Source organism: Marmota monax, unplaced genomic scaffold (assembly GCF_021218885.2).
Source record: "Marmota monax isolate L192 unplaced genomic scaffold, Marmota_monax_Labrador192_F-V1.1 WCK01_AAM20220418_F8-fsc00125, whole genome shotgun sequence".
Lineage (NCBI taxonomy): Eukaryota > Metazoa > Chordata > Mammalia > Rodentia > Sciuridae > Marmota > Marmota monax.
Window position 1 is genome coordinate 12,367,786 of NW_026695235.1, and position 24,637 is coordinate 12,392,422.

General features: G+C 64.6%; 1 protein-coding gene across 1 annotated transcript; it reads left to right on the forward strand.

Annotated features, from left to right (window-relative positions):
• Nucleotides 1-651: 651 nt before the first annotated feature.
• Pfkl (phosphofructokinase, liver type) lies at nucleotides 652-23,331 on the forward strand. Its single transcript, XM_046438955.1, has 22 exons — nucleotides 652-822; nucleotides 5,637-5,710; nucleotides 8,779-8,856; nucleotides 9,497-9,686; nucleotides 10,175-10,340; nucleotides 10,766-10,810; nucleotides 10,969-11,077; nucleotides 13,093-13,188; nucleotides 13,927-14,019; nucleotides 15,627-15,752; nucleotides 16,566-16,630; nucleotides 17,310-17,373; nucleotides 18,557-18,703; nucleotides 19,053-19,123; nucleotides 19,630-19,717; nucleotides 20,227-20,379; nucleotides 21,313-21,477; nucleotides 21,659-21,720; nucleotides 21,811-21,922; nucleotides 22,274-22,373; nucleotides 22,463-22,568; nucleotides 22,867-23,331. Exons 1-22 carry the CDS (start codon nucleotides 738-740, stop codon nucleotides 23,012-23,014), a joined length of 2,343 nt encoding a protein of 780 aa, XP_046294911.1. The 5' UTR covers nucleotides 652-737; the 3' UTR covers nucleotides 23,015-23,331.
• Nucleotides 23,332-24,637: the final 1,306 nt, after the last annotated feature.

Genomic DNA, 24,637 nt, shown 5'->3' on the forward strand with positions numbered 1-24,637 from the left:
TTCCCAGCAGGGCCGGACCTCAGCCAGGAGCTCCCCAGGGGCTGCCTGGTGGGCAAGAGTCCTCCAGGGTCCTGCAAACTCCCTGAGGTCGTGAAGGCTGCTGGTTTTCTTTCAATTCCATTCTGCCACTGCCTCCCCCAGCGGCCAGCTCAGCCACAGCAGGCCTCATGGGGGCGGGCAGATCATGGCCACCCCAAAGAGTCTGAAAAACCACACTCTTGCCCAGCCCGGTCCGGCAAGTGGAGCCCCGGAATCAGGCTGGGCAGGGAAGCATTTGGGCCCCATTCAGGTCCACTCCGTGCGGCCAAGCGTTTGTAAGACACCGAAGCCTTTGCCACGGGTTTTAAGGCACTGGCACAGCTACGCAGGGAGCGCTTAAAAGCGCGAGCGTTTGTTAAAGGGCGCCGGTTTGGAAACAGGCGGCCGATGGGCCATGGTGGGACCCTGACCCCAGGGACTCCGGGATCGGACAGGCACTTCCGGAGAGCGGCGCGCTGGGTCCCTGCGCCGGCCGGTTCCCGGTTGCCGCGCTCCGGGCCCAATCCCGTCGCCCCACCTGCAGAACTGGGCAGCCGCCTCCCCGCGCCTGTCACTCAGACGTGGCGCTGGGGGCGGGGCCGGGGCGGGCCGGGGCGGGCACACTGGCGCGGGTGGCGCGGGGCGGGGACCCGGCTACAGCGACCGGGCACGCAGAGCCAGGCGCAGCGGAGCGCGGGTCCTGCGTCTCGGCCGCAGCCATGGCCAACGTGGACCTGGAGAAGTTGCGGATGTCGGGGGCCGGCAAGGCCATCGGTGTGCTGACCAGCGGCGGCGACGCGCAAGGTGGGCGGCGGAGCAAGGGCCTGTGGCCGGGGGAAGCGGGGTGCCCACCCTCTCCGGGCTCCCCCGGAGCGCCCCCCCCCCCCCCCGCCCTGGGGTCTGGGGACACTGGGCCAGCTTGGCCTCCGCTCCGGGCGCCCGCCTCTGGGTCCCGGTCCCTGGACTCCGCCCCGACGCGCCCTGGGTCGCCCGCGTACGTGCCGCGGGCCACGGGCCTCCTGGCGCCCCGCCCTCGCCCGCCCCGGTCCACTCTGGCCCCGGGGGTGTGTCCGCGCAGCCGGCCGGGCCGGGACCCATGCGTGGATCGCAGAGCAGTGGCCTTGGCCCCCTGTAGCCACCGGCTCTCAGCCGCCTCTTCTGGGCAACACGTGTCAGGACCTCTGTCTCCCAGAAGCCACGTGGAGCGGTGGTCTTTGAGTGGGCAATGGGACCCAGCCCAGCCTGGAGCCCGAAAGGAGCAGGGACCAGTGTTCCCCAGCCGCTCCCAGCTGCCTTCTCGGGCTGCCACCCTGACAGCACCTCCACCTCCTGGTTCCTCCCCGCTCCTCCCCGTGCCCTTTGACTTGGGCCCTGGCTGGGGAAGAGGGCGGCTGTCGGGAGGGGAGCTTTGGGGGCTTTGGGATGCTTCTTATCCAAGTCCTCTTCTCACCTGCTGGTTTAAGACAGGCCCCAGATGGTGCCCAGGGTCAGTAGTGTCCGCCTGGCCTGGGAGGGCTCTGTAAGTGCACCCTACTCTTGGCCTGGGGTAGTGCTCCCTCACCCACCCTAGTCCTCCCGAGAGAGGAGAGGCCTTAAGGAGGTGGTGGGCTGGGAGGGGCTGCAGTGGGCCTGGTCTGTTTCCTTCTGGAGAGTTCAGAAGGGGCAGACACACGCCCTCCCTGATGCACAGTCCTGATGGCTGACCCCCCACCAGGAGCTGGGGAAGAGGGGAGAAAACAGATTCCATCAGGACATAGTCCAGGAAGGTGGAAGTCTTGCTGATGAGACAGACTGGGGGTTCAGGTGGAGCTTAGGGCCTGGCGCAGGCTGCCGGTCAGTGTGCCCTTCTGCCTGTGACTTGAGGGTGTTTGCTCCTGGCCACTGGTGGCTTCCTGGGTGAGGAGACCGAGAGCTTGGAGGGGCCCTCGAGAAGCATCATCCCGTGAAGGTCAGCAGTGGGAAAGGCCCAGAGGGTGGTGGACAGACGCACTGTGGGACGGCTGGACTTACCTACCTGTCAGGGAGGCACTTTCTCCCTGAGCATGGTGAAGCCCCCAGTCCTCCCTGGAGCCTCAGGGTCCCTCAAGCCCAGGAGGTCTCCATGGAGCTTGTCTGCAGGAAGGAGGCAGCAGAAGCTGAGTCAGGAAGGCCAGCTGGTGGGCGTGCAGGGCCCCTGGGGGTGCCGTCCCTGCACCTTTCCTCAGGAGGGACCTGATGGGCTGGGCCATCCTCAGGGCTGAGAGTGCAGACATGGGGTTTGTGATGCTGGTGAAGGACCCGGAGACCAAGGTCCCGCGGCCCATCAGGGGTAGGGCAAAGCTGTCTGCACACGTCCGCTGCCCTGCACGTGCTGCTCGGTGCCTCACCTGGAGTGGGCAGTGCTCTTGGAAGTAGGGCAGCGCGCCTGTCAGAGCCCCTGCAAACTGACCCTGCCAGTTTCCCGGCAAGTGTCTTCCCAAGCCCCGGAAGCCTTGCTCCTCTTAGGTGGGCTCTGGTCTCTGACTTACAGCCTGGGGACCTGTCTTTCTGGTTGGGCTGGCAGTGAGGGGGACTCTACTACAGGCTCCCCCGGTTCAGAGCTTGGGGCTAATGCAGGGTAGTGGACAGTGATCACTGGATGAGGGGCAGCAGCTGGCATCTGGGCAGAGCAGCGCCTTTTGCTTTGTAAATCCTGAAAAGCATCTGTCCTGAGGCCCCCCACCCCCCGCTCAGCACTGCTCCTGTGACCTGCCCAGGCTTCACGTTCCCAGTGTGCCCTTGTGTCAGCGCTGGGCTCTCGGCTGCTGGAGAATCGGACCCAGAGCCATCTGGGTGTGCAGGATGTGCCGGCCGTGAGTGCCTTGCCGGGGCAGGGCCTGAGTCCTGGCCGCTCTGAGCTGAGTGGCTCTGTGACCTGACCCAGCACTTCCCTCCAGCCGAGGGTTTTCCTTCTTTTAAAGGGGAAGGGGCCTGCCAGGCTTCTTCCAGCCAGCCAGGAAGTCCTGTCCTCGCAGCTGTGGGTGTCTCCCTTCCTGTGGGCCGGGAGTCGGCAGCCTCGGGGACGGCGGTTGCCCAGGGTGTCTGTCTGTCTGTGCGGAGTAAGGGAAGACTTGCAGCAGGCACAGTCGGCCCGCCTGCCCGGCCCGCCGCCGCTTTGCCCTGGCACCTCTCCTTCCCAGGCCCTTCTAGCCCATGCCCAGTGCTGGGGCGCTGCCTTCCCTGTTGGTCAGTGCGGTCGCTGACTTCCTGTTGGTACCCTGCGGATTGAGTGTCCTGCCCTGTCTTCACGTGCTGTGCCTGGGGTTTGGGCAACCTGCTCTGGCTGGCCTGCTGACCAACCGGGACTCCGCGGCCTCATCCCAGGATCCCTACCTTGTACGGGACCTTGTTTTCCCTGGACATAGCCGTGGTGAAGCCGCTTTAGGAGCAAATGCAAGCTCAGTCCTTGGAGCAGAGAGGGGGCTGCTTGTCTGCTGAGGCGGCTCCTGCCTGCCCTTCTGACGGGGGTGGGGGGCGGTCTGCTGCCCAAAAGCAGGTTAAAGGGAGTTAAATACACGTGTTTTTTTATCCCCCTCCATGGGTTGAACCCAGGGTGCTTAACCATAGACCCACATCCCCAGCTCTTTTTATTTTGAGATAGGGTCCCACTAAGTTGCTTAGGGCCTTGCTAAATAGCTGAGGTTGGCCTTGAAGTTGCCATCCTCCTGCCTCAGCCTCCTGAGCCACTGGGATTGTGGTCGTGTGCCACCACTCCTGGCTAAGTAGGCCTTTTGAAGAGCCAGCTTCTGTGAGGGTTAGGGATCCCTCGCCCTCAGGTGGCTGGCTCCATGGCAACAGTCCTGGCCCAGCCTGAGATGAGCCGCACACCACGTGGCTGCCTGCTCCTCTCCCGAGTGTGGAACACAGTGGTTTTGGCTGCTGTTGCCTCTGGGTGTCATGAGGGTTTATTTCACAGTGTCTTGAAGTCACTGCAAGCCAGGGGTATGGTCACACTTTACCCTAGCCCAGGCACTTTGCTGTCCCCAGAGCTCCCAAGAAGCCCACTAGGCTGACCAGTGAGCTGCTGACACCAGGCTGGCCTGGCCAGTAGTACACGGGTCCCCCTGGAGCTGGGGTTACCTGAGAGAGATTTGCACTGGGCAGTGGGTCCTGGCCTCTGCCTCCCTCCAGCCCCCTCGTCCTGTCTGAGCAGCTGGCTCTCTCCTTCTGCTAGAGGGTCTGGACCTCTCTCTGGGGCTGCTGTGGGCTCTGGCTGACCTCCTCTCCCTTGTGTCCCCTGCTCAGTGAGGGCAAGGCCCAGCCTTGGCCCTGACTCCAGGCATTGATCTCCTCAGACAGTGCTCATGTCTGCTGGGGTGCATGGCTTTCTGGGTTTTGGGGTGCTTGCTGCACCCCCTCTTTAACCTTGGTGACCCCACTTCTGTCATCGTGGGCTGTGAGACAGTTGATGTGTCTGGCAAGTGTGTAAGCTGTGAGTGCCCGCTGGCCCCTGGGCTCTGCCCACCCTGATGTCTGGGCGCCTCTCCACCAGCAGCCCTGGCACCGGTGTCTGCTGGGTCTGGAGAGGGCTGCTTGCTGTGCCCTGGGTATGTGTGTGGGGTATCCAGGTGAGTCTGCTGGCCAGGGGCTTGCTCTCCCCCAGGAATGGGTTTCTCATCTCACCCAGGATGGTGGCCAGTGTGCCGCGGGGGGCCATGGACAGGGAGCAGGCTGTGTGAGGCTCTGCCCAGGGGGCTTCCTCGAGTCCTGGGGGGCATCCTCTCGGAACTACTCAGTCCTCCAAGCCCTCAAGCCAAGCTGAGACCTCTGGGGCCCCGGGGTAGGGCCATGGGTCCTCCTGGGGTCACGGTGCAGACCCACTGCACTCGAGGGACCTCCTGGAGCTTTAGAAGGGCACCCAGCAGAGAAGAACCTCAGGCCTCTAGAGGCTGGGGGCATGGTTCCCCCGGGCACAGCTTTCCTGAGGCCTGGGACAGGCGTCTGGGTGTGCGTGTGTGCCCGGCTGGTAAGGAGGGGGGCAGAGGCTCCTTGGGGGAGAGCAGCGCCATCCAGCTGAGCGACTGCAGACTCGCCGCCCTCTGGGGCCGGGTGGTCTCGCCTGCCCTGCTTGCTGTGGGTCTGGGCAGCCTTGAGGCGAACCGCAGAGGCCTCCTGTGTGCTGCGTGCTCCACGTGGCCCAGGCCACTTCCCCAGAGGGACTCCTGCCGAGCAGAGGGAACGTGGAGGCAGTCCTGGGAGCCCGCTAGGGGACAGGAAGGAGGGGTGCATCCATGGGTGCTTCTGAGGGCATGCCGCCCATGTCCTGGCCTGAGGCTGTACAGCAGGGGACCCTGCCCTTTCATCCTTGGGTCCTCGTGGTCAGCGCCTGGATCTGTGGGCCTGCAGGGTGGGGGCTCTGCTAATGGAGCCCAAGGAGCCAATCTTGTCGCCAAGGTTAGGACTGCAGAGGTTGGGGACACAGCAAGTGGACGGAGGCCAGCGACCCTTGAGCAGCTGTCCCCGGCCTACTGCTCCGTGGGGGTTTTCCTTGTGTCACTCCAGGGCTCTGAAGCCCGCCCCAGGCTGGTCTCAATTCGTGGGCCAGGGTCTCCAGTGTCCTGGAGGCTGGACTGATGAGCTTCGCCCCGACTCCCTCACAGGTATGAATGCTGCCGTCAGGGCCGTGACTCGCATGGGCATCTACGTGGGCGCCAAAGTCTTCCTCATCCACGAGGTAGGGCGTGTGCACGGGTGCAGGGCGGCCAGGTGTGGCCTGGGGAAGCAGGGTGGCCAGGTGTCCCCGGGGAAGCAGGGCGGCCAGGTGTCCCCGGGGAAGCAGGGCGGCCAGGTGTCCCCGGGGAAGCAGGGCGGCCAGGTGTCCCCGGGGAAGCAGGGTGGCCAGGTGTCCCCGGGGAAGCAGGGTGGCCAGGTGTCCCCGGGGAAGCAGGGTGGCCAGGTGTCCCCGGGGAAGCAGGGTGGCCAGGTGTGGCCTGGGGAAGCAGGGTGGCCAGGTGTGGCCTGGGGAAGCAGGGTGGCCAGGTGCGGACTGCGGCCTGCTGTACGTGGTCACCTTGGAATCCCTCAGGTGGCCTGGGCTGTGGTGGTGGGGGCTGCCCCTGGTACAGGGTGAGGGCAGTGTGAGGCAGGAAGTAGGGGCCTGGTCAAGGCATCTGCAGGAAGGAGACCTGCCCGAGGTTGGTAGCCTCCTGGTACCCAGGAACCAGCCCACTCCAGGCTCAGCGGCTGCCAGGGGGCGGCCAGGGGTCCTCCCGGGGAGTTGGAGGGGCAGGGGAGCTGGCATTGTTGGTCTTTGTTCAGCCTGGAGGCCTGGCCCTGCCCAGGGGAGTGCTTTCCTGCTGTGAGGCTGCCTCAGTCCCCTTCTGAGGCCCTGTGACCCTGCCCAGTGACCAGCACAGACAGGCCCTGGAGGGTGAAACCAAGCAAGGTCCTTGTTTGTTCTGTCACTAACTGTGGGATGTTCCTGTGTCTCACCTCCCAGCCCTGTCCTGGGTTTGGGGCTGATCCTGCGGCGGGTGCTCTGGTGCATGGATGGACACACACACACACACACACACACGGCCCCTGCACGCACACATGCCCTGTCCCTCCCTCCCTCTCTCCTGCTCGTTCTTACAGACATCTGGAATTCCCTCTCTGTCCTGTGGTTTGATGTCACCTGTGGTTACTTTGTTTTCACTGTTTACACACAATGTAGCCAAGACCAGCCTGCCCTCTCCCAGGGCCTCCGCCCTGCCCCTCTCTCTGCCCTCTATTTTTTTTTTGTACTGGGGATTGAACCCAGGGGTGCTTCACCTTGGAGCCACATCGTCATCTCTTTTTTGTATTTATGTAGAGACAGGGTCTCATTGAGTTGCTGAGGCTGGCTTTGAACTCCCGATCCTCCTGTCTCAGCCTCCCAAGCCACTGGGATCACAGGCGTGTGCCACTGTGCCCTTTGTCCTGGCCCCAGCTATGGCAGGCCCACCCCTCTGCTCCACAGGGTGTCTGATGAATGAACACAGTGAGTGGGAGGAGGAACAGTGAGGGGCAGGCCATGCCCCTCCCTGCCACCAGGCTAACATGGGGCCTGGAGCCTGCATGTCCTGCAGTGGCTTCAGAAGCAGATCTGAGTCCTAGGAATCCAAGAAGCTGGGCAGGTGTGGCCCATATCCTGAGGACACAGGGCTCCAGGCAGGGAGGCTGGGTTCAAGTCTGTATGCAAGTCCCTTCACCTCCTGGACCCTCAGTTTCTTCTATTAAGTGAGAGGTCTGACTCCTTCCTCTCCGGGGTTTAGAGACAGGAGCTAATTCAGAGGCTGCCTGGGGCCGGACCTGCAGGGTAGGGGAGGGCTGGGGAGTGGGGAGTGAGTGGGGCCTGAGAAGGGGCGCCCTCTCTGTGCAGAGACATCTGGGGGCAGGAGTAGAAGGCCCTACTGGCTGCCTTGGGGTCTGCAGGGCCTGCCTGCTTGTTCCTCCCCACGGGGCGGGGGCCAGGCTGTGGCCCTGCACTGGCTCTGCCTGACCTGGCTCAGCAGGTCTGTGCCTGCAGCAGCGTCCTGGGCAGGGCCTGGCCTTGCTTTTCACACACATGGCTGGGCCTGGCCTGGCCTGAGCCAGGAAGGTTGCTGTGGGCCCTCGGAGAACCCTGTGTTTCAGGCAATGGCAGGGTGGGCAAGTGCCCCCTGGCCTGGCCCACGTGGACTTCAGGGCTGGCGCCAGCTCTCTGCTCTTGCCATGGTGACCCTCTGTGTCCTGAGCTGAACCATCACTGTGCCCTGGTGTGAACTGCTCCCCAGGGAGCACTACCTCCCACCCCTTGGCCTCGTCACCCAGCTGGAAAAGCCAGGAGGAGCAGAAGCCACCGCTGAGCTGGGCATCCGAGGCGGGGCTGCGGTGGGCTGCGTCACCCTGGGTCTGGGGTCAGTGGTGGCCCTGCAGGGCCTGGGGGCCACGGGGAGGCCTGCCCTCTCACCCTGTACATTGTGAAGCATACACGCTGCGTCCAGCCCATACGCGGGACTCCTGCAGACAGAGAAGGGTGGCCGTGGGCAGACTGTGCTTGGCACTCGTCTGTCCAGATGGCCAGTGGCAGATGTCGTCAGGGAAATGCAAGTTGGATCTCCTCTGAGGGCTGGTCCGCGGCCAGCGGGTGCAGGACTGGTGCCCCTAGTGCTATGGGGAGCTGGAGCCCGAGTCGTCCACGGAACATACCCCACGTCTGCCCACACGTCCCCAGACTCACGAGGACCTTCTCAGACACCTGGAGCACATCTCTGGGACTCCTCAGCAGCCTGGTCTCCACCGCCCCTACTGCAGACTTCCCGCTGTTCCTCGGCAGCACGGGGAGCTTCACACAGGGGCGGCCCACTAGGAGGAGAGGACGGGGCGGGGCAGCAGGCAGAGGCCCTCTGCGGGGCCTTTCTACCACGTCCACTCCTGGCAGATGTAATCTGTGCCCCCGGGAGGCGGGGCGGTGGGTTCCCCGGGGACCTCTGGGTGCAGTGACGAGTGCTTGGCGTTGGGAATGCGCACCAGGTGGGCTCCTGCTCCATGAGCCTTTGCCAAGTGAATGTTCTCTGCACTGAACCGACTCCCTGGCTGTGTAGACAGGGTTCGGAGCCACATGCACATAGTCCCACCTTCGTTACCCGAGGCCCTTGGGGTGCTGGGCCTTGAGGTGGGGACCCTTAGGCCTGCTTCCTGCTGGTGAGGTTCTGGCCATGACCAGCTCCCGTCTCCCAGATGAGGGTGCTGTTGGCTGCTGTGCCACCTTGTCTCATGCCCGTCCCACTCTGGTTTTAGGGCTACGAGGGCCTCGTGGAAGGAGGTGAGAACATCAAGCCCGCCAACTGGCTCAGCGTCTCCAACATCATCCAGCTGGTGAGGCTTGTGGCCGGGCGGCCCTTCCTGCCCCGCGAGCACGTTGAGCACGTGGGTGCACTCACCCCATCCTGCAGGTGCCCACTCCAGGCTGCCCAGGCCTCCTGGTTGTGTGATGCTGCCAGGAGTCGGGCTGGAGTCCAGGCCCACGACAGGGGTCTGGACAGGAGGCTCTGGTGCAGACTGGTGGGTGCTGCTGCAGGGCATGGACGCAGCCCGGAAGGCCTCAGGAGTAGTGCAGAGGGGGATGGGTGTGGGGTCCCCACGGCCACGTGGGCAGGGGCACCCTGGCCCGGGAGTGCCGTGCACCACAGCTGTGTGCCGGGGCTGGGGCCCTGAGGTGGGGGGCAGGCCGGAGCTGCCAGCGGGGGCTGGCGAGGTCTGTTCCTCGTGGGCCCGGCCGGCTCCCTGCAGCAATGCACTGTGTGTGTGCGCGAGTGTGTGCAAGCATGTGCGGTGCTTCCAGTTTCCAGACCCATCATGCTCTGTCCCCTCCTGCTTGAGAAAGGCCTGGGATGTGGGGACCCTGTCCAGGCTTGGAGATGTCCCTGGACTTGCTGCCCAGTACTCTGGTCCCTCTGGTGCCCCTGGGGACCTCCACCACCTGCCAGCCCACCTGAGGCGCTGCTCTCCTCTGCAGGGTGGCACGGTCATCGGCAGCGCCCGCTGCAAGGCCTTCACCACGCGGGAGGGACGCCTGGCAGCAGCCTACAACCTGGTCCAGCGGGGCATCACCAACCTGTGCGTCATCGGGGGGGACGGCAGCCTCACGGGCGCCAACATCTTCCGCAGCGAGTGGGGCAGCCTGCTGGAGGAGCTGGTGGGGGAAGGTGGGTCTGCGCAGGAGCCGGTGGCCTGGGTGCCACCAAGGCAGGACGACCCTAGGTGGTTCCAGATGTAGGGCCGCGTCAGCTGGTGGTGAGTGGTCAGAGTGACCTGAGGTGACCTGGCATCCAGGAGCCGGGCAGTGCTGGCTGGCGCTCCAGCACGGCCTGGGCTTCGTGGCAGTGTGTGATCGGCTCCCGAGAGGTTCTGGCCATGGTGACAGGCTGCCACAGTTGGCAGAAATGCGGTTAGAATTAGGGTGACATGAGACACAGTGTCCCAGGTTGCTGCCTAGAAAGTAGCCTCTTGGAGCCTCACCTGGGCCACTTGGGGGCCCTGGAGCTTGGGCATGGCCGCTCCTTACCACAGGGTGTTGGGTGGAGTGTGGTGGGCACCACCCAGTGCAGACAGCCCCGTCACCCCTCATGGTGGCCAGGGAAACCGGCTGTAGCCGTATGGACTCAGCCAGGTCTTCCCGCTCCTCCTGGCCCAGGTAAGATCTCGGAGACCACGGCCCAGACCTATTCGCACCTGAACATCGCCGGGCTGGTCGGCTCCATTGACAATGACTTCTGCGGCACGGACATGACCATCGGCACTGACTCAGCCCTGCACCGCATCATGGAGGTCATCGACGCCATCACCACCACCGCTCAGAGGTGAGCGAGCCCCACCAGCTAGACGGCTCCCGGCCTCCCTGCCCCTCCTGGTAAGGCTGGCCTCCTGGAGACAGCAGGAGTCGGCAGGGGTCAGCTGTGGAGCTGGGGGTCGGGTTCCTACCCTGCCAGGTGGATCTGGGGCCTCAGCAATGTGGCCCAGCCCCGGTGGCTGCTGCCCTTGGGGGTAGTGGCACCTGCAGGGGCTCCTTGGGGTCATGTCGGGGACAGCCAGACCCTGGCTTGGCAAGTGGCCTTTGACCTTAGTGCACATCAGACAACTGGACGGAGGCTGTTGGGGAGCCCGGAGTGTCTCTAGCCCTGGGGATGGGGGCAGGGCAGTCTCCTTTGCCTGTGCCCCTGCACGTGGGCCAGTCAGCCTGGCACAGCTCTGCGGCCCTGACACACTGCCCCTTCCATCTCCACAGCCACCAGAGGACCTTCGTGCTGGAGGTGATGGGGCGGCACTGCGGGTGAGGAGGGCTGTCCTGGCCAGCTGGGGGGGGGGACAGCGGGGGTGGGCACGGCACCTTCCCTGGCGTCTGGCATGCCATAGTGCTCATTGAAGGCTGTGAGCTACGAGCACTGGGGCAGGGGGGACAGGAGAAGACGGCTGGACCTACTCCTGCAGGTACCTGGCTCTGGTGTCGGCGCTGGCCTCGGGGGCAGACTGGCTGTTCATCCCCGAGTCGCCCCCTGAGGAAGGCTGGGAGAACTTCATGTGCGAGAGGCTGGGTGAGGTGAGCGGCTGAGGGCCCCGCTGCCGCCCTCGATGGCTCTGGGTGGCATGTCCTCAGGGGACCCTGGGGAGTGTCCTCTGATTCTGTGGCTGTCCATCATGTCCTACTGGTTCAACAGCAGCTGTCGGCCCCTCTGGGGTGTGGACACCTGCGGTCCTGCCCCTGGTGGGCAAGGGCTGCAGAGAGGGGCACCCTGGCCGCTGTCCTGGGCTCGGCTCTGTGTGGTCAGCAGGGAACGTGGTGACCTGGCTTCCTGGGACAGTGACCATGGGTGTGAGCCACTGAAGCTGAGGATGCGGGTGCAGGGTGCAGCGCAGTCACCCAGGTGGCGAGGGGCTGGGGCTGGCCACTCATCCCAGGCCTGTTCTCCCTGCTGAGGGCAGCCGGGCGCCTGTCGGTGGGTTCTGAGCCAGGGGGATGAATGGCCAGGAGTGCCCATGGCCAGAGTGGGAGCAGGAGAGGACAGGGAGGCGAGGCCTCCTGGGAGGGCTGGAGCAGGGTGCCAGGCCTGCAGCCCTGAGCTCCTGCTGGAGGGGGTTCTGGATAGAATGGGTGACTCTGTCCTGCAGACCCTCAAGGCCCCCCACTGGGACGGCTGACTCTGTAGTCAGGCTGGGGCGCATGGTGGGTGGAAGGCCACGGAGCCCCTCCTGCAGCTTCTGCCCAGGCCTGGTGGAGCAGGGTGGGCCCAGGGGCACGGAGGTTCTGGCTTTGGCTCTGGTTTCCAGGGTCCGTGTTCTGCGGGGGGCCGGGGGCAGGCTCACAGCTCAGGAGTAGCTGGCTGGCCTGGGGCTGGCACAGGTCCAGTCCCCATGTGAGTGTGGCGGCTTCACCCCCATTCACTGTGGCTCCTCCTCCCTCCGACTGGGCAGCCCTGAAGGTCATGGTCTGGCTTCTCGAACCTTCCCCAGTGGAGGCAGAGCCCGTGGGTGAGGCCGTGCTCCCCCTGGGTGGAGCCCTTCCAGGCTGGCTGCAGTGAGGACAGAGCTGGCCCTTGTGGCCACAGCTCCTCTGCTCACTGGGCTCAGTGGCCTGGATCTGGGCTCTGCAGCCTCCTGCCTGGTAGGAGGCACCTGGGCCTCTCGTGGGCACCTGCTCCCTCCGAGTGCAGGTGTTTCTCGCCTTGCCCACCACCCGAGCCTTAAGGGAGAGAGAGGGAGGCCCCGGCTCTTGGATCTACCCGCATCCCTGTCCCCTCTGAGCCCCCTGTACCAGCACTGCCTCCTCCGGGCAGCCCTCCCACCCGCGACCCCAGCTGACTGCACCCAGGCCGCACATGAGCTGCTCCGACCTGTCTCCATGTCTGAGGCTCTGGGGGCCCCTGTGGACCTGGGGGTTCACAGGTCAGAGCAAATCACAGGACATCACTGAGGAGAGAAGGAGTACAGAGCACTTTGAACTTGTCAGGGAGCTGTGTGACCATGAGCAGTGTCACTGTCCCATGGAGCAAGGCTTGGTGTGGGGTATTGGGGCATCAGGGGCCCCATGTGCCGTCTTTGGCCTGACCAGTGGCTTCAGGGTGCAGTATCCAGGGAGCCCTGTCTGGTGGTCAGCTGTATGAGGTCACCCATCTAAGGATGAGAACAGAGGCTTAGAGGGGACCTGAGTGTCCCAGGCTAGCCACCGGGGATCTGGCTCAGGGACTGGGGAGGGCACTGTTCCTATGGGTTCCTCTGCCCTCCTTGCAGATGGCCCTGCCCAGGCCCTGGGACTAGATGGCCTCACCTGTAGCATGTGCTGTGGCCCTGGCCCCAGGTCCTTCCCCGCCCCGCCTCCTGCCCCGTGTTCCCTCCCCCCAGGAGGGCGCTGGGGTTCGTGGGCCCTGACTCAGCTTTACCTCTGCACCCCAGGCCTCCTTTCAGGTCCTGCAGAGCTGGGGGAGGGTCTGCCCTGGCTCACAGGGGTTGAGGGTACCATGTCCTGGTCCAGGACCTAGACCCCAGGGCGGCTCCAGGGGCCAGGGCCATGTTCGGTGGCTTTGCCAGTGGGTGAAGCCTGGGGTGTCTCTGACTCAGACTCGGAGCCGGGGGTCCCGGCTGAACATCATCATCATTGCGGAGGGCGCCATCGACCGCAACGGGAAGCCCATCTCGTCCAGCTATGTGAAGGACGTGAGTGTGCCGACGCCCTGGGGTGGGCCCGGCCATGGGGAGGGGAGGGTGGGGACGGGTCACGGGGTCAGAGTGCTCCTGCGTCTGCACTCCTCCAGGGCTCTCATTGGGTCCCCACCCTCGCTCTGTGGGGACAGCTGTCTGGGCCTGACCCTGGGCACTGTCCGTCTCTGTGTTGGAAGCCCCCGTTCTCTGGGTTCCAGTTGTCATCCAGGACGAGTTCCCTTCAGGGCTGGGCCCCCAGCACCCCAGGGACAGCCCAGCTCCACCTCAGTGACAGAGTGCCCCTTGCCCCATGCTGGATCCACAGCTGGACACCCCTGCCCCATGAGGAGGAGCCTTCCTATGACCCCTGCCCTGGGCTCCCCTTGTTGGAGCATGGTCCTGGCCCTTGTGCCCCCTCCTTGGGCTCCTACTGGGTGACCGTGTCCCCTTGCACTGTACCAGGGGCCCACCTGCTGTGGATTCCTCTGTCCCCATGCCCAGGGCCACAAGTCCAGGGCTGCGGTGTGCAAGCACATCCCATGAAAGTGCACTCGAACTTCTGTACACACCCACACGCACACCTGGGAAATCTCACCTGTGCACACTCACACGACCCCCAGCTCAGACGCAAGCCTCCTGGCTGCCCTGCAGGCTCTGAGGCTGGGCAGGGGTGAGCTCCGGGCCAGGCCAGTGGAGCGGGGGGGCAACGGGTGGCACAGGAGCCCATGGCCCCCCGTCTCTCCCCACAACCAGCTGGTGGTCCAGAGGCTGGGCTTTGACACACGAGTGACCGTGCTGGGCCATGTGCAGCGAGGAGGGACGCCCTCAGCCTTCGACCGTGTCCTGGTAGGTGGGCGTCGCCCTGGCTGGGTGAGCGGTTGCACGGGTGTGGGGTGAGTGGTGTGCACGTGACGGTGACGTGCTGGACGTGCGGTCAGCGTTTCTGTGCTGCCGGTCCCCCCTGGGTGAAGGCTCAGCTCCCTGTCTCTGCAGAACTTGGGCCTGGGGTCCACGAGGCCCCACCCTGCCTGTGTCTCCTTGTCAGTGCCCTCTGCGCTGCACACGTTGGTAGTTGGGGCTGCAGACCCCCTTGGTGGCTGTGGGCAGGTTCCTGGGGGTGGGGGGAGTGGGGGTGAGCAGAGAGGGGCCTGACTGGTGGCCTCCCGGTGGTTTTGGACTCTCTGGGTTTGCTGTCAGTGGTGCTGATTACAGCTGAGTCTCAGCTCGTCCTCTGAGGAGTCAGGTGGAGCCAGGCCTGGGGCCAGGAAGGCCCTTGGGTGGCAAAGAGGCTGCACATGAGGGCTGGTCACCCTGGCAGGGGACCAGGCAGACGAGACTTAGGCTGGTTTGAGACTGTATGATGCTGGGGCCTGGCCCAGTGCTGCTCTGAGCCTTCCCAGAAGAATGTCCGTGTGTGGGCTCCGCCTGGGCCTGCCAAAGACCTGGATGGGACTCACTGACCCTTGGAGGGGTCTCGCTGACCTGGCCAGGCCTCCGCTGCCCCCTACACAATGCATCAGGTGTACATCCAAGACCCCACAAGGGGCTTGGGACTGGACCAAGCCAGCCACCACCCAGCTTGGTGGGGGGGGTGCAGCACCAAGAATAGGGAGACGCAGGGGTCCCTCCCTATCTGGAGGTCACAGACTAGCTGGCCAGTGTGTGGACACTGGTGGAAGACACTGGGTCAGACAAAGGACAGTGTATCACTCACATCTGTGGCCGCCCCCAGAGTCTCCATGCTTCTGGGCTGGTCTTGAGCCTGTGTCCCCACCGGGTGACATGAGGAGCACGCGGTGACACCTCCATGTAGTGGGAACCTGAATCTCAGCCGTGGCCTGCCAGCTGCTCCTGAGACAACCACCGTTGCTTTTCTGGGACTGTCCCCTAATGTCCTGGAAAAGACAGTCTAGAGTAATGAGCAGGTGGGCCTTGCTGTCAAGAAGCGCAGGAACCCAGGAGGCTAACTGGCCGCCTCCCGGTGCCCAGTAACTGCCCAGGGGGACCTGCCACCTGTGGTCATGGAGCAGGTGGTGCCTGCTTGGGCCCTGCATCGCCTGGCTGGCGCTCCTTGGCTGTGCCAGGACCTGCACTCGGGGCTGGCCCCAGCGGGCAGTTCTGGACATTGCAGTCCCCGTGCTCACCACCTGCACCCGCAGCAGGACGGTGGGCTCAAGGAGTTCTGTGGGGGAGGCACCTGGAGAGGCCTCCAGCCCTCCCCTGCTCCCCCGGGCCAGGCCAGGCCCTCCTGGCAGGACTGTGGGAGGCCTGTGAAGTGGTGGCCGACAGCTGTGGTGGATGCTGGCCACCATGTTCTAGAAGCTGGCCGAGTGGGGCTGAAGCTGAGGTGTGTGCGTCTGCAGAGGGCAGCCGTGCAGGCTGGGCAGGGGAGATGGGCAGGGGAGCTGCCGTGAAGGTGGGCTGCGCCAGCCTGAGCGCCCCTCTCTGCACAGAGCAGCAAGATGGGCGTGGAGGCCGTGATGGCGCTGCTGGAGGCCACGCCCGACACGCCAGCCTGCGTGGTCAGCCTCTCGGGGAACCAGCCCGTGCGGCTGCCCCTCATGGAGTGTGTGCAGGTGGTGAGTACCAGCCCCTCCCTGCATAACGCCGCCCTCAGGCCGGTGCCACCCGCCCTGCCCTGCCCTGCCCTGCCCTCCTCCGACATTGCTGGTGTGACGGGTGGGGTGGCTCTGCCATGCTGTCCCCCAGTGCAGCAGGGGCCTCATGAGGGAGGGCCACAGTGGTGGGGGAGGGGCGTCAGCTGCAGGGGACCTGGCGGTGGTGAGGAGCCAAAGTCCCTCAGGGCCTTGGGCTGACCTTAGAAGCCCAGTGGGACGTGTGTTTGGTTTAGAATGGGAGGGACAGGGACGAGGAGGAGCAGGGGGCAGTGGAACGGTGGGTACAGGTCCAACGGGGGACACTGCTGGGGCTGGAGCAGGGATCCAGGAGGGGGTGGGAGGTGAGGCGGAGGGGCTGTGAGGTCAGGATTGAGACCGGCTCTGCCCTGGGACCTGCGGGGAAGGGAGGGCCGCAGGTGGGCAGGGACTGGCGTCCCGAAGCTCTCTTCCCGGAGGGCCTGCTGTGACTCCAGGGCCCTGCTTCAGCACACGCTGGCCGTGGTCATGGGTCTGGGGCTCTGTTCCCAGGGCTCTGGCCCAGGACCCTGGGTCTGAGGCAGTGCAAGGCCTGGGCTGCCCCTGCTGGGGAGGACAGGTGGCCGGGTCAGGCACCAGGGGAGCTCCCGTGGCTGCGATTTTGGCCCCTGCTGAGGGACCTGCCGGACTAGGGCTGGGAGAGGATGGTGGGCGGATCTCCCCTGCGGGAGCCACGGGGTGGGCTGTGGCCGTGAGGGCGCGCAGGGCCTCCGACGCCTGTGCTTTTGCTTCTTTAAGACAAAGGAAGTGCAGAAAGCCATGGATGACCGGAGGTTTGACGAGGCCATCCAGCTCCGAGGCAGGTGAGGGCGCTGCCCGCTAGCCCCACGGTTGGGGCCGGCGTGGGCTGTGCTCAGCTGCAGAGGTGGGCTCTGCGGGCGCTCACCTGGGGTCCCCTCAGCATTCTTCAGGGAGCCTAGCTGGGGGAGCTTTGGGGGCACTGGGTCTGCAGTGAAGAAGCTGGCTGGGGTGGACGTGGGTCTCGGTGGCCAGGACAGAACCTGTTGGACATGCGTGGCATGGCTGAAGGGCAGACCGGGGGTGGGTAGCACCCAATGCAGAGAGGTTCCAGCTGGCTTGGTACATCATGGCGGGTGGGCTGATGGGTCAGCGAAGGCCAGCAGCTGTGTGGACTCCGGTCCTTGGTGGTGTGAGTGCCCCTCTCCTGCAGGCGTCCCGGCCACTCTGCCTGTGCAGCTCTGACGGCCCCTTGCTGCGCTCCTGCTCCTGCCGGGGCTGCACAGGCTGGATGCTTTGCTGGTCACCACCCTGTGTGTGCTGGGGACTGAGCCTGCTGTCGAAGGCACCAGCAGGAGTGTGACAACCGGGAAGCCACGCTGCGCAGTCTGGCTGCCTTGTGGCTGTGCCGGGTCCCCGCAGAGCCCCAGGGCATGTGCCTGACCAGCTTTGCTGGGCGGAGCCGTGGCCTGCACTGCGTGGTGGCATGGCTGGGGCTGAGCTGCATGACCCGCTTCCTTCCAGGAGCTTCGAGAACAATTGGAACATTTACAAACTGCTCGCCCACCAGAAGCTCTCCAAGGAGAAGGTGAGGCGAGGGGCAGAGCCGGCCATGTTGCTTCAGAGGCCCTTGGCCCACCTGCAGCCTGGGGTCCGCGAGCTGGGGCTGGCCAAACTGACCTGTGGAGCCCTTCTCTGCTGCCTGGGGTCTGAGCAGCAAGGGGTCTTAGGTTGGGCTCTGCTTGTGGGCACAGGTGCCAGTTGGACCAGCAGGTCCCACAGCCAAGCCTGGGCCACAGTGCAGAGTCCAGGGACCCCAATGCAGAGTGGGCTGGTTCTTGTCACTTGGCACAAGGCACGAAGTGGCCCATGATGTAACACTGAGAGGACAGCACCAGCAGGCAGAGAGTCTCAGGTTAAGGGGTGTTACAGACTCAGGATGACAAAGGGCTAATTTCTTTGTCCCAGGATCAAGGAGGGGCCACCCACACACTTCACAGTGGGTTCTGGCTCATAGGTCTCTTGGAGGTGGCCACATTGGTGCCAGAGGCTGGGTGGGCTCTAGAGGCTGTGCAGCCTGGCCAGGGTGCCCACTGTCCCACCTCAGCCATCCCTCCAGTGCTCCTGTAGCCTCCTGGTGCCCACAGCATGTCTGGTGGAGCCAGGTGGTCTCTCTGCCCCTCCCGGGATCTGGCTGGTGCGTGACCCCCTCTGGGGGCAGCAGGCTGGCTTGGTGGTAGGAACCACAGTCGGGCCACGCTGCCCTTAGGAGCTGGCTGCTGCAGAGCCAGGTATACCGAGGTGCTAGGTGCACGCTGGGTGCAGAGGTGGCGCAGGAGGGCGGTGCAGGCGTGCCGTGTGTAACACTGACCCCCTACTTGCATTTCGGGTGTGCAGGGTTGACTGCAGCAGCCCGTGGAGCTGGTCACTCACTTAGCGTGGCTGCTGGGGGGCAGGATGGCCGCAGCCCCCTTCCCCACACCCCGTGGCCCTGCCCTGAGAATGGGCCGTTGTTGCCTGCAACCTCACCTCTGCTTATGCCCCGATGCTGCCCTAGGAGCCCTGCTGGGTGCCAGCGGCCACTCCCCTTGCTGGGGACTGCAGTGTGTACTGGTTGTACCGTGTCTCCTGGGGTCTTTCTCAGCGTCTTTTGGAATTAGGACAGATGTGTGCTGCTCCAGGGGAGCTGGCGGAGTGGATAGCGCTTGCCTTTGCTCACTCCCTGTCCAGCTTTGTGTCTCATGCTCCGGTCCTGTCCCTTCTCTCTGCAGTCCAACTTCTCCCTGGCCATCCTGAATGTGGGGGCCCCGGCAGCCGGCATGAATGCAGCTGTGCGCTCTGCGGTGCGGACTGGCATTTCCCATGGCCACACGGTGTACGTGGTGCATGACGGCTTTGAAGGCCTGGCCAAGGGCCAGGTGGGTGTGTTGCTGAGGGCGCGGGCTGGGGCCCAGCACTGCACCTGCTGTAGTTGGGTCTTGTTTGCCCTTTGGTCCTTTGTGGCCCACCCCTCAATTACTTAGACGGACTTGGGGGGCTCTTGACATGCAAACCTCAGAGTGGCCCAGTACAGGGGCCAGCTGCTGGGTTTCTGAAGCTGAGGGACTGCGTCCACTTAGCCTTGCCAGCCAGGCCTGGAGATCCCACCCTGGCTGTGTGGCAGTGGTCAGCGTGGCATGGCCTTTGTTCCTGGGCACAGGCCTGCCTTGCTGAGAAGGAGCTGGGAGACTCCACTCCCCTGAACCTGTACCCCCCCCCACCTGCCAGGTGCAAGAAGTGGGCTGGCATGATGTGGCTGGCTGGCTGGGACGCGGTGGCTCTATGCTGGGGACCAAGAGGTGAGCTGCTAGCACTGGGCAATGGGAGGGGAGAGCCAGGGGCAGTCTCCAGGGTCACAGAGGACACCAGCCCTGCAGTCCTAGGAGCAAGCCCCGTTGGCAGCTCTGGGTCAGCCGAGCTGACCGGGCCGGGGCCTCCTGGCCTGAGTTCAGCTGCGGCTGGCTGTGCAGAGGAGCTGCAGTGGGCGCTGCGTGGGAGTGGGCTGGAGCAGGGGCGCCTGCGCCTCTTGCTGGGGTCTGGCCTCTCCTGGCCTTATCACCAGGCATGACAGCTGTGGCTGTGGTCTCCATCCCAGGGTCTGGTGGTCTCAGGATGATAAACGGGTGCCCAGGCCACTCATGGCCACCTTCCACATCTCTGTCCCTGCACGGAGCTCACTGTCTCAGGGAGGGGCGTTTCAGTGACTGATCACGGACTCTGGGGTGGCCGAGGCATGAGCTTTCTGGGGTCAGACAGTGTGGACATGAGTCCTTGGACACACATGTCCACATGGCATCTGCTGCAGGACCCTGCCCAAGGCCCACCTGGAGGCCATTGTGGAGCATCTCCGCACCTACAACATCCATGCCCTGCTGGTCATCGGGGGCTTTGAGGTAAGGGCTGCCCTGCCCAGAGTCCTGAGTGGGGCTCTCCTGTTTCAGGCCACTTGAGCAGCCCTGCCCACACACCTGGTGGAAGTGCTGCCTCAGGTCACCGTGCTGGTGGTGGGAGGGTCAGGGTGCTTACTGTGGGGTTGGGGCTGGGGCAGTTACCGACTCCTGAAGGCTTCCTCGGTTCAGACAGCCCTGGGCTGGCGAGGAGGAGAGGGGAGCCTGGGGAGCCTGCGAGGTGTCCTCAGACGTCCCTGACGGCCATGCCTGTAGATACAGAATGATAAGCCAGCAGGGGGTGGACGTGGGCTCCGCAGCTCCACGGAGCCCTCTGGTCCTCAGCGGACGCGGCTTCCCTGGAAGCTGCCGCGGGATGAGGCCAGGCAATGGGAGACCGCAGAGCCCCCGGCCTTCCTGGCCTCCGCGCCCAGCCGCACGCAGGTCACGTAGGTCAGGGAGGAGGGTGAGCCCGCACGCAGCGCTCCCCTCTGCCCCTCCCGCCTCGCTCGCAGGCCTATGAGGGGGTGCTGCAGCTGGTGGAGGCGCGCGGGCGCTACGAGGAGCTGTGCATCGTCATGTGCGTCATCCCCGCCACCATCAGCAACAATGTGCCCGGCACGGACTTCAGCCTGGGCTCGGACACGGCCGTCAACGCCGCCATGGAGGTGCGGGGGCGGGGTCCCGGGGTCCTGCCCACTGTGCCCCTCCTGGGGGTGACGCCCCTCCACTGCGGACCTGCCCTGGCCCTCCTCACCGCCCTCTTGGTGTGGGCTGCCGGGCGCTGGGCATGCGCGCCAGTGCTCTGCTCTCCAGCCCCAGCTCCCCGCGCCCTGGGGGTGGGACCTCGCCCTCAGGCCCTGCACAGGGCACCTCCCATTGGCTCTTGAAGCACACCTGGGCTTCACCTTGGCCCAGACCCCAAGAAACTTCCTGTATTGTCCTGTCTCCCTTTAAACATTTTTTTTCCCTTGAATTTTCCCTTCCTTTCTTTTTTGGTACCAGGGATTGAGCCAGGAGCACTTACCCACTGAGGCATGTTCTCAGCCCTTTGTCTTGCTGAGTTGCTTAGGGCCTCACTAAGTTGCTGAGGCTTTGAACTTTCCATCCTCCTGCCTCAGCCTCCCGAGTCACCAAGGATCAGGCGTGCGGCCCAGCGCCTGACCAATCTCCTTTCCGAACTCCGAACTCCTTGTGGTTGGCATTGAGCATCACATATCACCATCCCACCTGTTTCTAGCGCGACCCCGAGTGGCAGATTGTGACCCTGGCCCAACCCTGGGAGTCTGATGCCACATCCCCAACCCCACCCACGGGATGCTGGTGACACTGCCTTCCTGGCGCTACCAGAAATGTCCCCAAGCCACTGTCCACTGTCCCTTGAGTGTAGACTCGTCCCAGCTGCCAGTCCCTGATTCTGTGTAGACCAGGTGGGAGGCCTCCCAGCCTGCCCCCGCCTGGCTGTGGTGAGGTGCTATGGACACCCTGAGCATGAGCTGCTGCCTCCTGGTCCCTGTCCCTAGGGTCCCTGCAGTGTGGCAGCCTGTGGCCCACCAGGGAGGGTGGGGACACAGACCCCAACAATCCCTTTGATCCCCCAGAGCTGTGATCGCATCAAACAGTCGGCCTCAGGGACCAAGCGGCGCGTGTTCATTGTGGAGACCATGGGGGGCTACTGTGGCTACCTGGCCACTGTGACGGGCATTGCTGTGGGCGCTGATGCTGCCTACGTCTTTGAAGACCCTTTCAACATCCACGACCTGAAGGTGAGCCTGCCCACTGTGGCTGCAGAGTGCCAGGGGTCCACCCAGGCCCTCCTGAGATGCAGGCCTCAGCATCCCTGCCTCACTTTCCACCGGGGGCATCCAGGCCCTGCTGACCCCTGCCCACGGGCTCCTCTGCAATATGTCCACCCCACCCTGGGCCCATCCCTATCCTCCTCCCTAGGCCAATGTGGAACACATGACGGAGAAGATGAAGACGGACATCCAGAGGGGCCTGGTGCTACGGTGAGCTGCCCCAGGGCTCTGGGCACCCGCCTGGGGGGCTGTGGACAGGATGGGGCTGGTAGGACCGACGGCCGCCCTGTGCCCCTCCAGGAATGAGAAGTGTCACGAGCACTACACCACGGAGTTCCTCTACAACCTCTACTCCTCCGAGGGCAAGGGCGTCTTCGACTGCAGGACCAACGTCCTGGGCCACCTGCAGCAGGTCTGTGCAGAGGGTGGGCCTGGGAAAACCTGCCCCCGCAGGGCTCAGGTGTTGGGAACCCCATTCCTGAAACTGCTCTGTGCAGGGCTGGGGCTCCCAGGGGACACTGGCATCCCCTCCACTTCAGGCCTGTGGATGTGAGGCTTGGGGGCCCCCCACTGCCAGCTCCTGGGCTGGACTTTGAGGCCCTCCAGGCAGTGGGCACAGGTGTGGACAATGCAGAGGCAGGAGGCTGGGGTGGTCAGGCTCAGCGGGGCCTGGTGGCCTGGATGTGTGGAGGTGTGTGCCACCTGGGAACCCATCTGCATGGAGTCTCTTCTCCAGCCTGGCCAGCACCTTGTCTGTTTTCAGGGTGGTGCTCCAACCCCCTTTGACCGGAACTATGGGACCAAGCTGGGGGTGAAGGCCATGCTCTGGATGTCAGAGAAGCTGCGCGCTGTTTACCGCAAGGGTAGGTGGGGCGGTCCTAAGGCCCGGCCTTGCCCTTGGAGAGGCCCCGGCTGCACCCAGCCTGCCGCCAGCACGTGCCTTTGTCCACAGGACGGGTGTTTGCCAATGCCCCAGACTCAGCCTGTGTGATTGGCCTGCGGAAGAAGGCAGTGGCCTTCAGCCCAGTCACCGAGCTCAAGAAAGACACTGACTTTGAGTGAGTCCCCCAGAACCACGTGGAGAAGGGTGAACCAGGGCCAGACCTTCCTAGCCCCTGCAAACCCTGACCCTGTGAGCTGCCTCATTCCCACCCAGGTCCTGAGCAGGCCATGGTACAGGCCTCACGTCCAGCACAGAGCAGAGTGGGGAGGGGGAGAGGGCAGGCTGGTCAGGCTGAGGCCTTGGCACCCGACCTCTGCATGTGCCAGCCCCAGATGTCACGTGGGGCAGTGGCCTTTGAGAGGAGGGCATGGGGTTGGGCCCAGCTCCCTGGTCAACCCTGGCCTCTGACCCAGGCACCGCATGCCGCGAGAACAGTGGTGGCTGAGCCTCCGGCTGATGCTGAAGATGCTGGCGCACTACCGCATCAACATGGCCTCCTACGTGTCGGGGGAGCTGGAGCACGTCACCCGCCGCACCCTGAGCATCGACAAGGGCTTCTGAGGCCTGCCTACCACCTGCTGTGCCCACACAGTCGGGCCCAGTGGGTCTGCTCTGCTGGCTCTGGGGCCCTCTTGGCCTCTCCAGCCCCCGATCAGGCCTCGGGGCAGGCTGCCTCCAGGACGCAGCACCCTGGCGCCCGCCTCCTCACCCGTGCCAAGTGTGCACAGCCAGCCCTCACCCTCACCAGCCGGCTGGTCACTGGCACCCGTCTCCCTGCTCCCGTGTACCTCACTGGCCTGCACCTGCCTATGCCACCAGTGTGGCTGAGCAACACTGCCACCTTTTCTAAAAATAAAGTCATCCACTGTGGAGTCTGATCGGCCCCTGGAAAGCATGTCTCTCGGAATGTCTGAGGGAGTGGGCAGGACCTGGATAGGCCCCCAAGTTCATGGGGCCCCATAGCCCCAGGGGTGAGCCAGGACCCAGGAACAAGGGCCCCACCCACAGTTTTCTCCAGAATCAGCTGGAGAGTGACTGTCCCCAGGGCCACCATCCCGATCTGAGTTCCTCCCTAGCCCTGCCCCCGGGACAGAAGGGGCTGCAGCCTTACCCTGGTCAGCAGTTTCTGACCCATGTAGCCCCCACCCCTGACCTTAAATGGTCCCCTAGACTCGGCCTATGCTGAGGTCCAGCCCTGCAGCTGCTGGGGGGTGGGGCTGGGGTGCATCACCACTGGGGGCTCAGTAATCCCACCAGGAGTCTGGGAGGTGGCTGCAGCCCTGCCCCTCGTGGAGGCTGTGGGGGATATACACTGCACTTGGGGTCACCTGCTAGCCCTGCATAGGGCTTTTCCAGAGCCCAGCTCACTGCACAAGCCACATTTCAGTGCCCTGTGATGACCAGGCACTAAGCCACAGACCAGGGCCACTCTGGAGTGCGTGGAGGCTCAGGCTGTGGCTTCCCTTTTGAGGGCTGCAGGCAATGTTGAGGGTCCGAGTGGACAGGGCCTGTGGGGCAGCCCCAGGGCCAGGTGAGGGTGCTGGAACCTTCCCTCAGGTTGCCCTTAGCAGGAGCCTTGGCCCTGTTCCTCCCACAGGGCAGAATGCCTGGCTGGGCTGGCCCCATGCTGTGCTCCAGTTGGCCACCCACGTGGTCGCTGGTCTTAAGGGCCCAGGCCTCCTGGCTGCTCTTTCCTGGACCTCTGGTCTTCTGACTGTTGGGGAAGTGGGTAATTCAGGGGACAGGCTGGGGAGAGGACATTTGCCTGACCCTGGACCTGAGCTGAGTCTGGGGGCCTCAGTGAATGCTGTGAGGTGCCTGAGCCCCTGGGGGAGTGGCTGGGAGCTGGGGCAGGGGCCACCCAGATAGAGAGCGCTTGCCTGGCATCCACACCCAGACCCGCCTCCGTGCTGGCCCAGGCTGCTCACCCAGCACCATAGCTTCCCAGTCCCCAGGTGTCCTCCATTCCTCTCTGTCCTGCCTCTGGCAGTTGGCCACACTTCACCTCGTGACGTGCCTACATCAGGGCCCAAGAGCAGACCACACGCCAGCACTGTGCTCTTCAGTTCCCAAACTCCCCTGTGGGGGAGCAGACGGGGACAGCGGCCGGGCCTGGGAAGGCCTAAGGCCCAAGGTGCTTCTCAGCAGAGCCGCTCTTGGAGGGGCCCTGGAGGGCAGGGTGGC

Bases quoted from the DNA above. Each gene is read 5' to 3' on its own strand.
- Pfkl (XM_046438955.1), top strand. From the start codon at position 738: ATGGCCAACGTGGACCTGGAGAAGTTGCGGATGTCGGGGGCCGGCAAG. The intron at 823-5,636 runs GTGGGCGGCGGA...ACTCCCTCACAG, and splicing joins CAGCGGCGGCGACGCGCAAG to GTATGAATGCTGCCGTCAGG. The intron at 18,704-19,052 runs GTGGGTGTGTTG...CCCACCTGCCAG, and splicing joins AAGGCCTGGCCAAGGGCCAG to GTGCAAGAAGTGGGCTGGCA.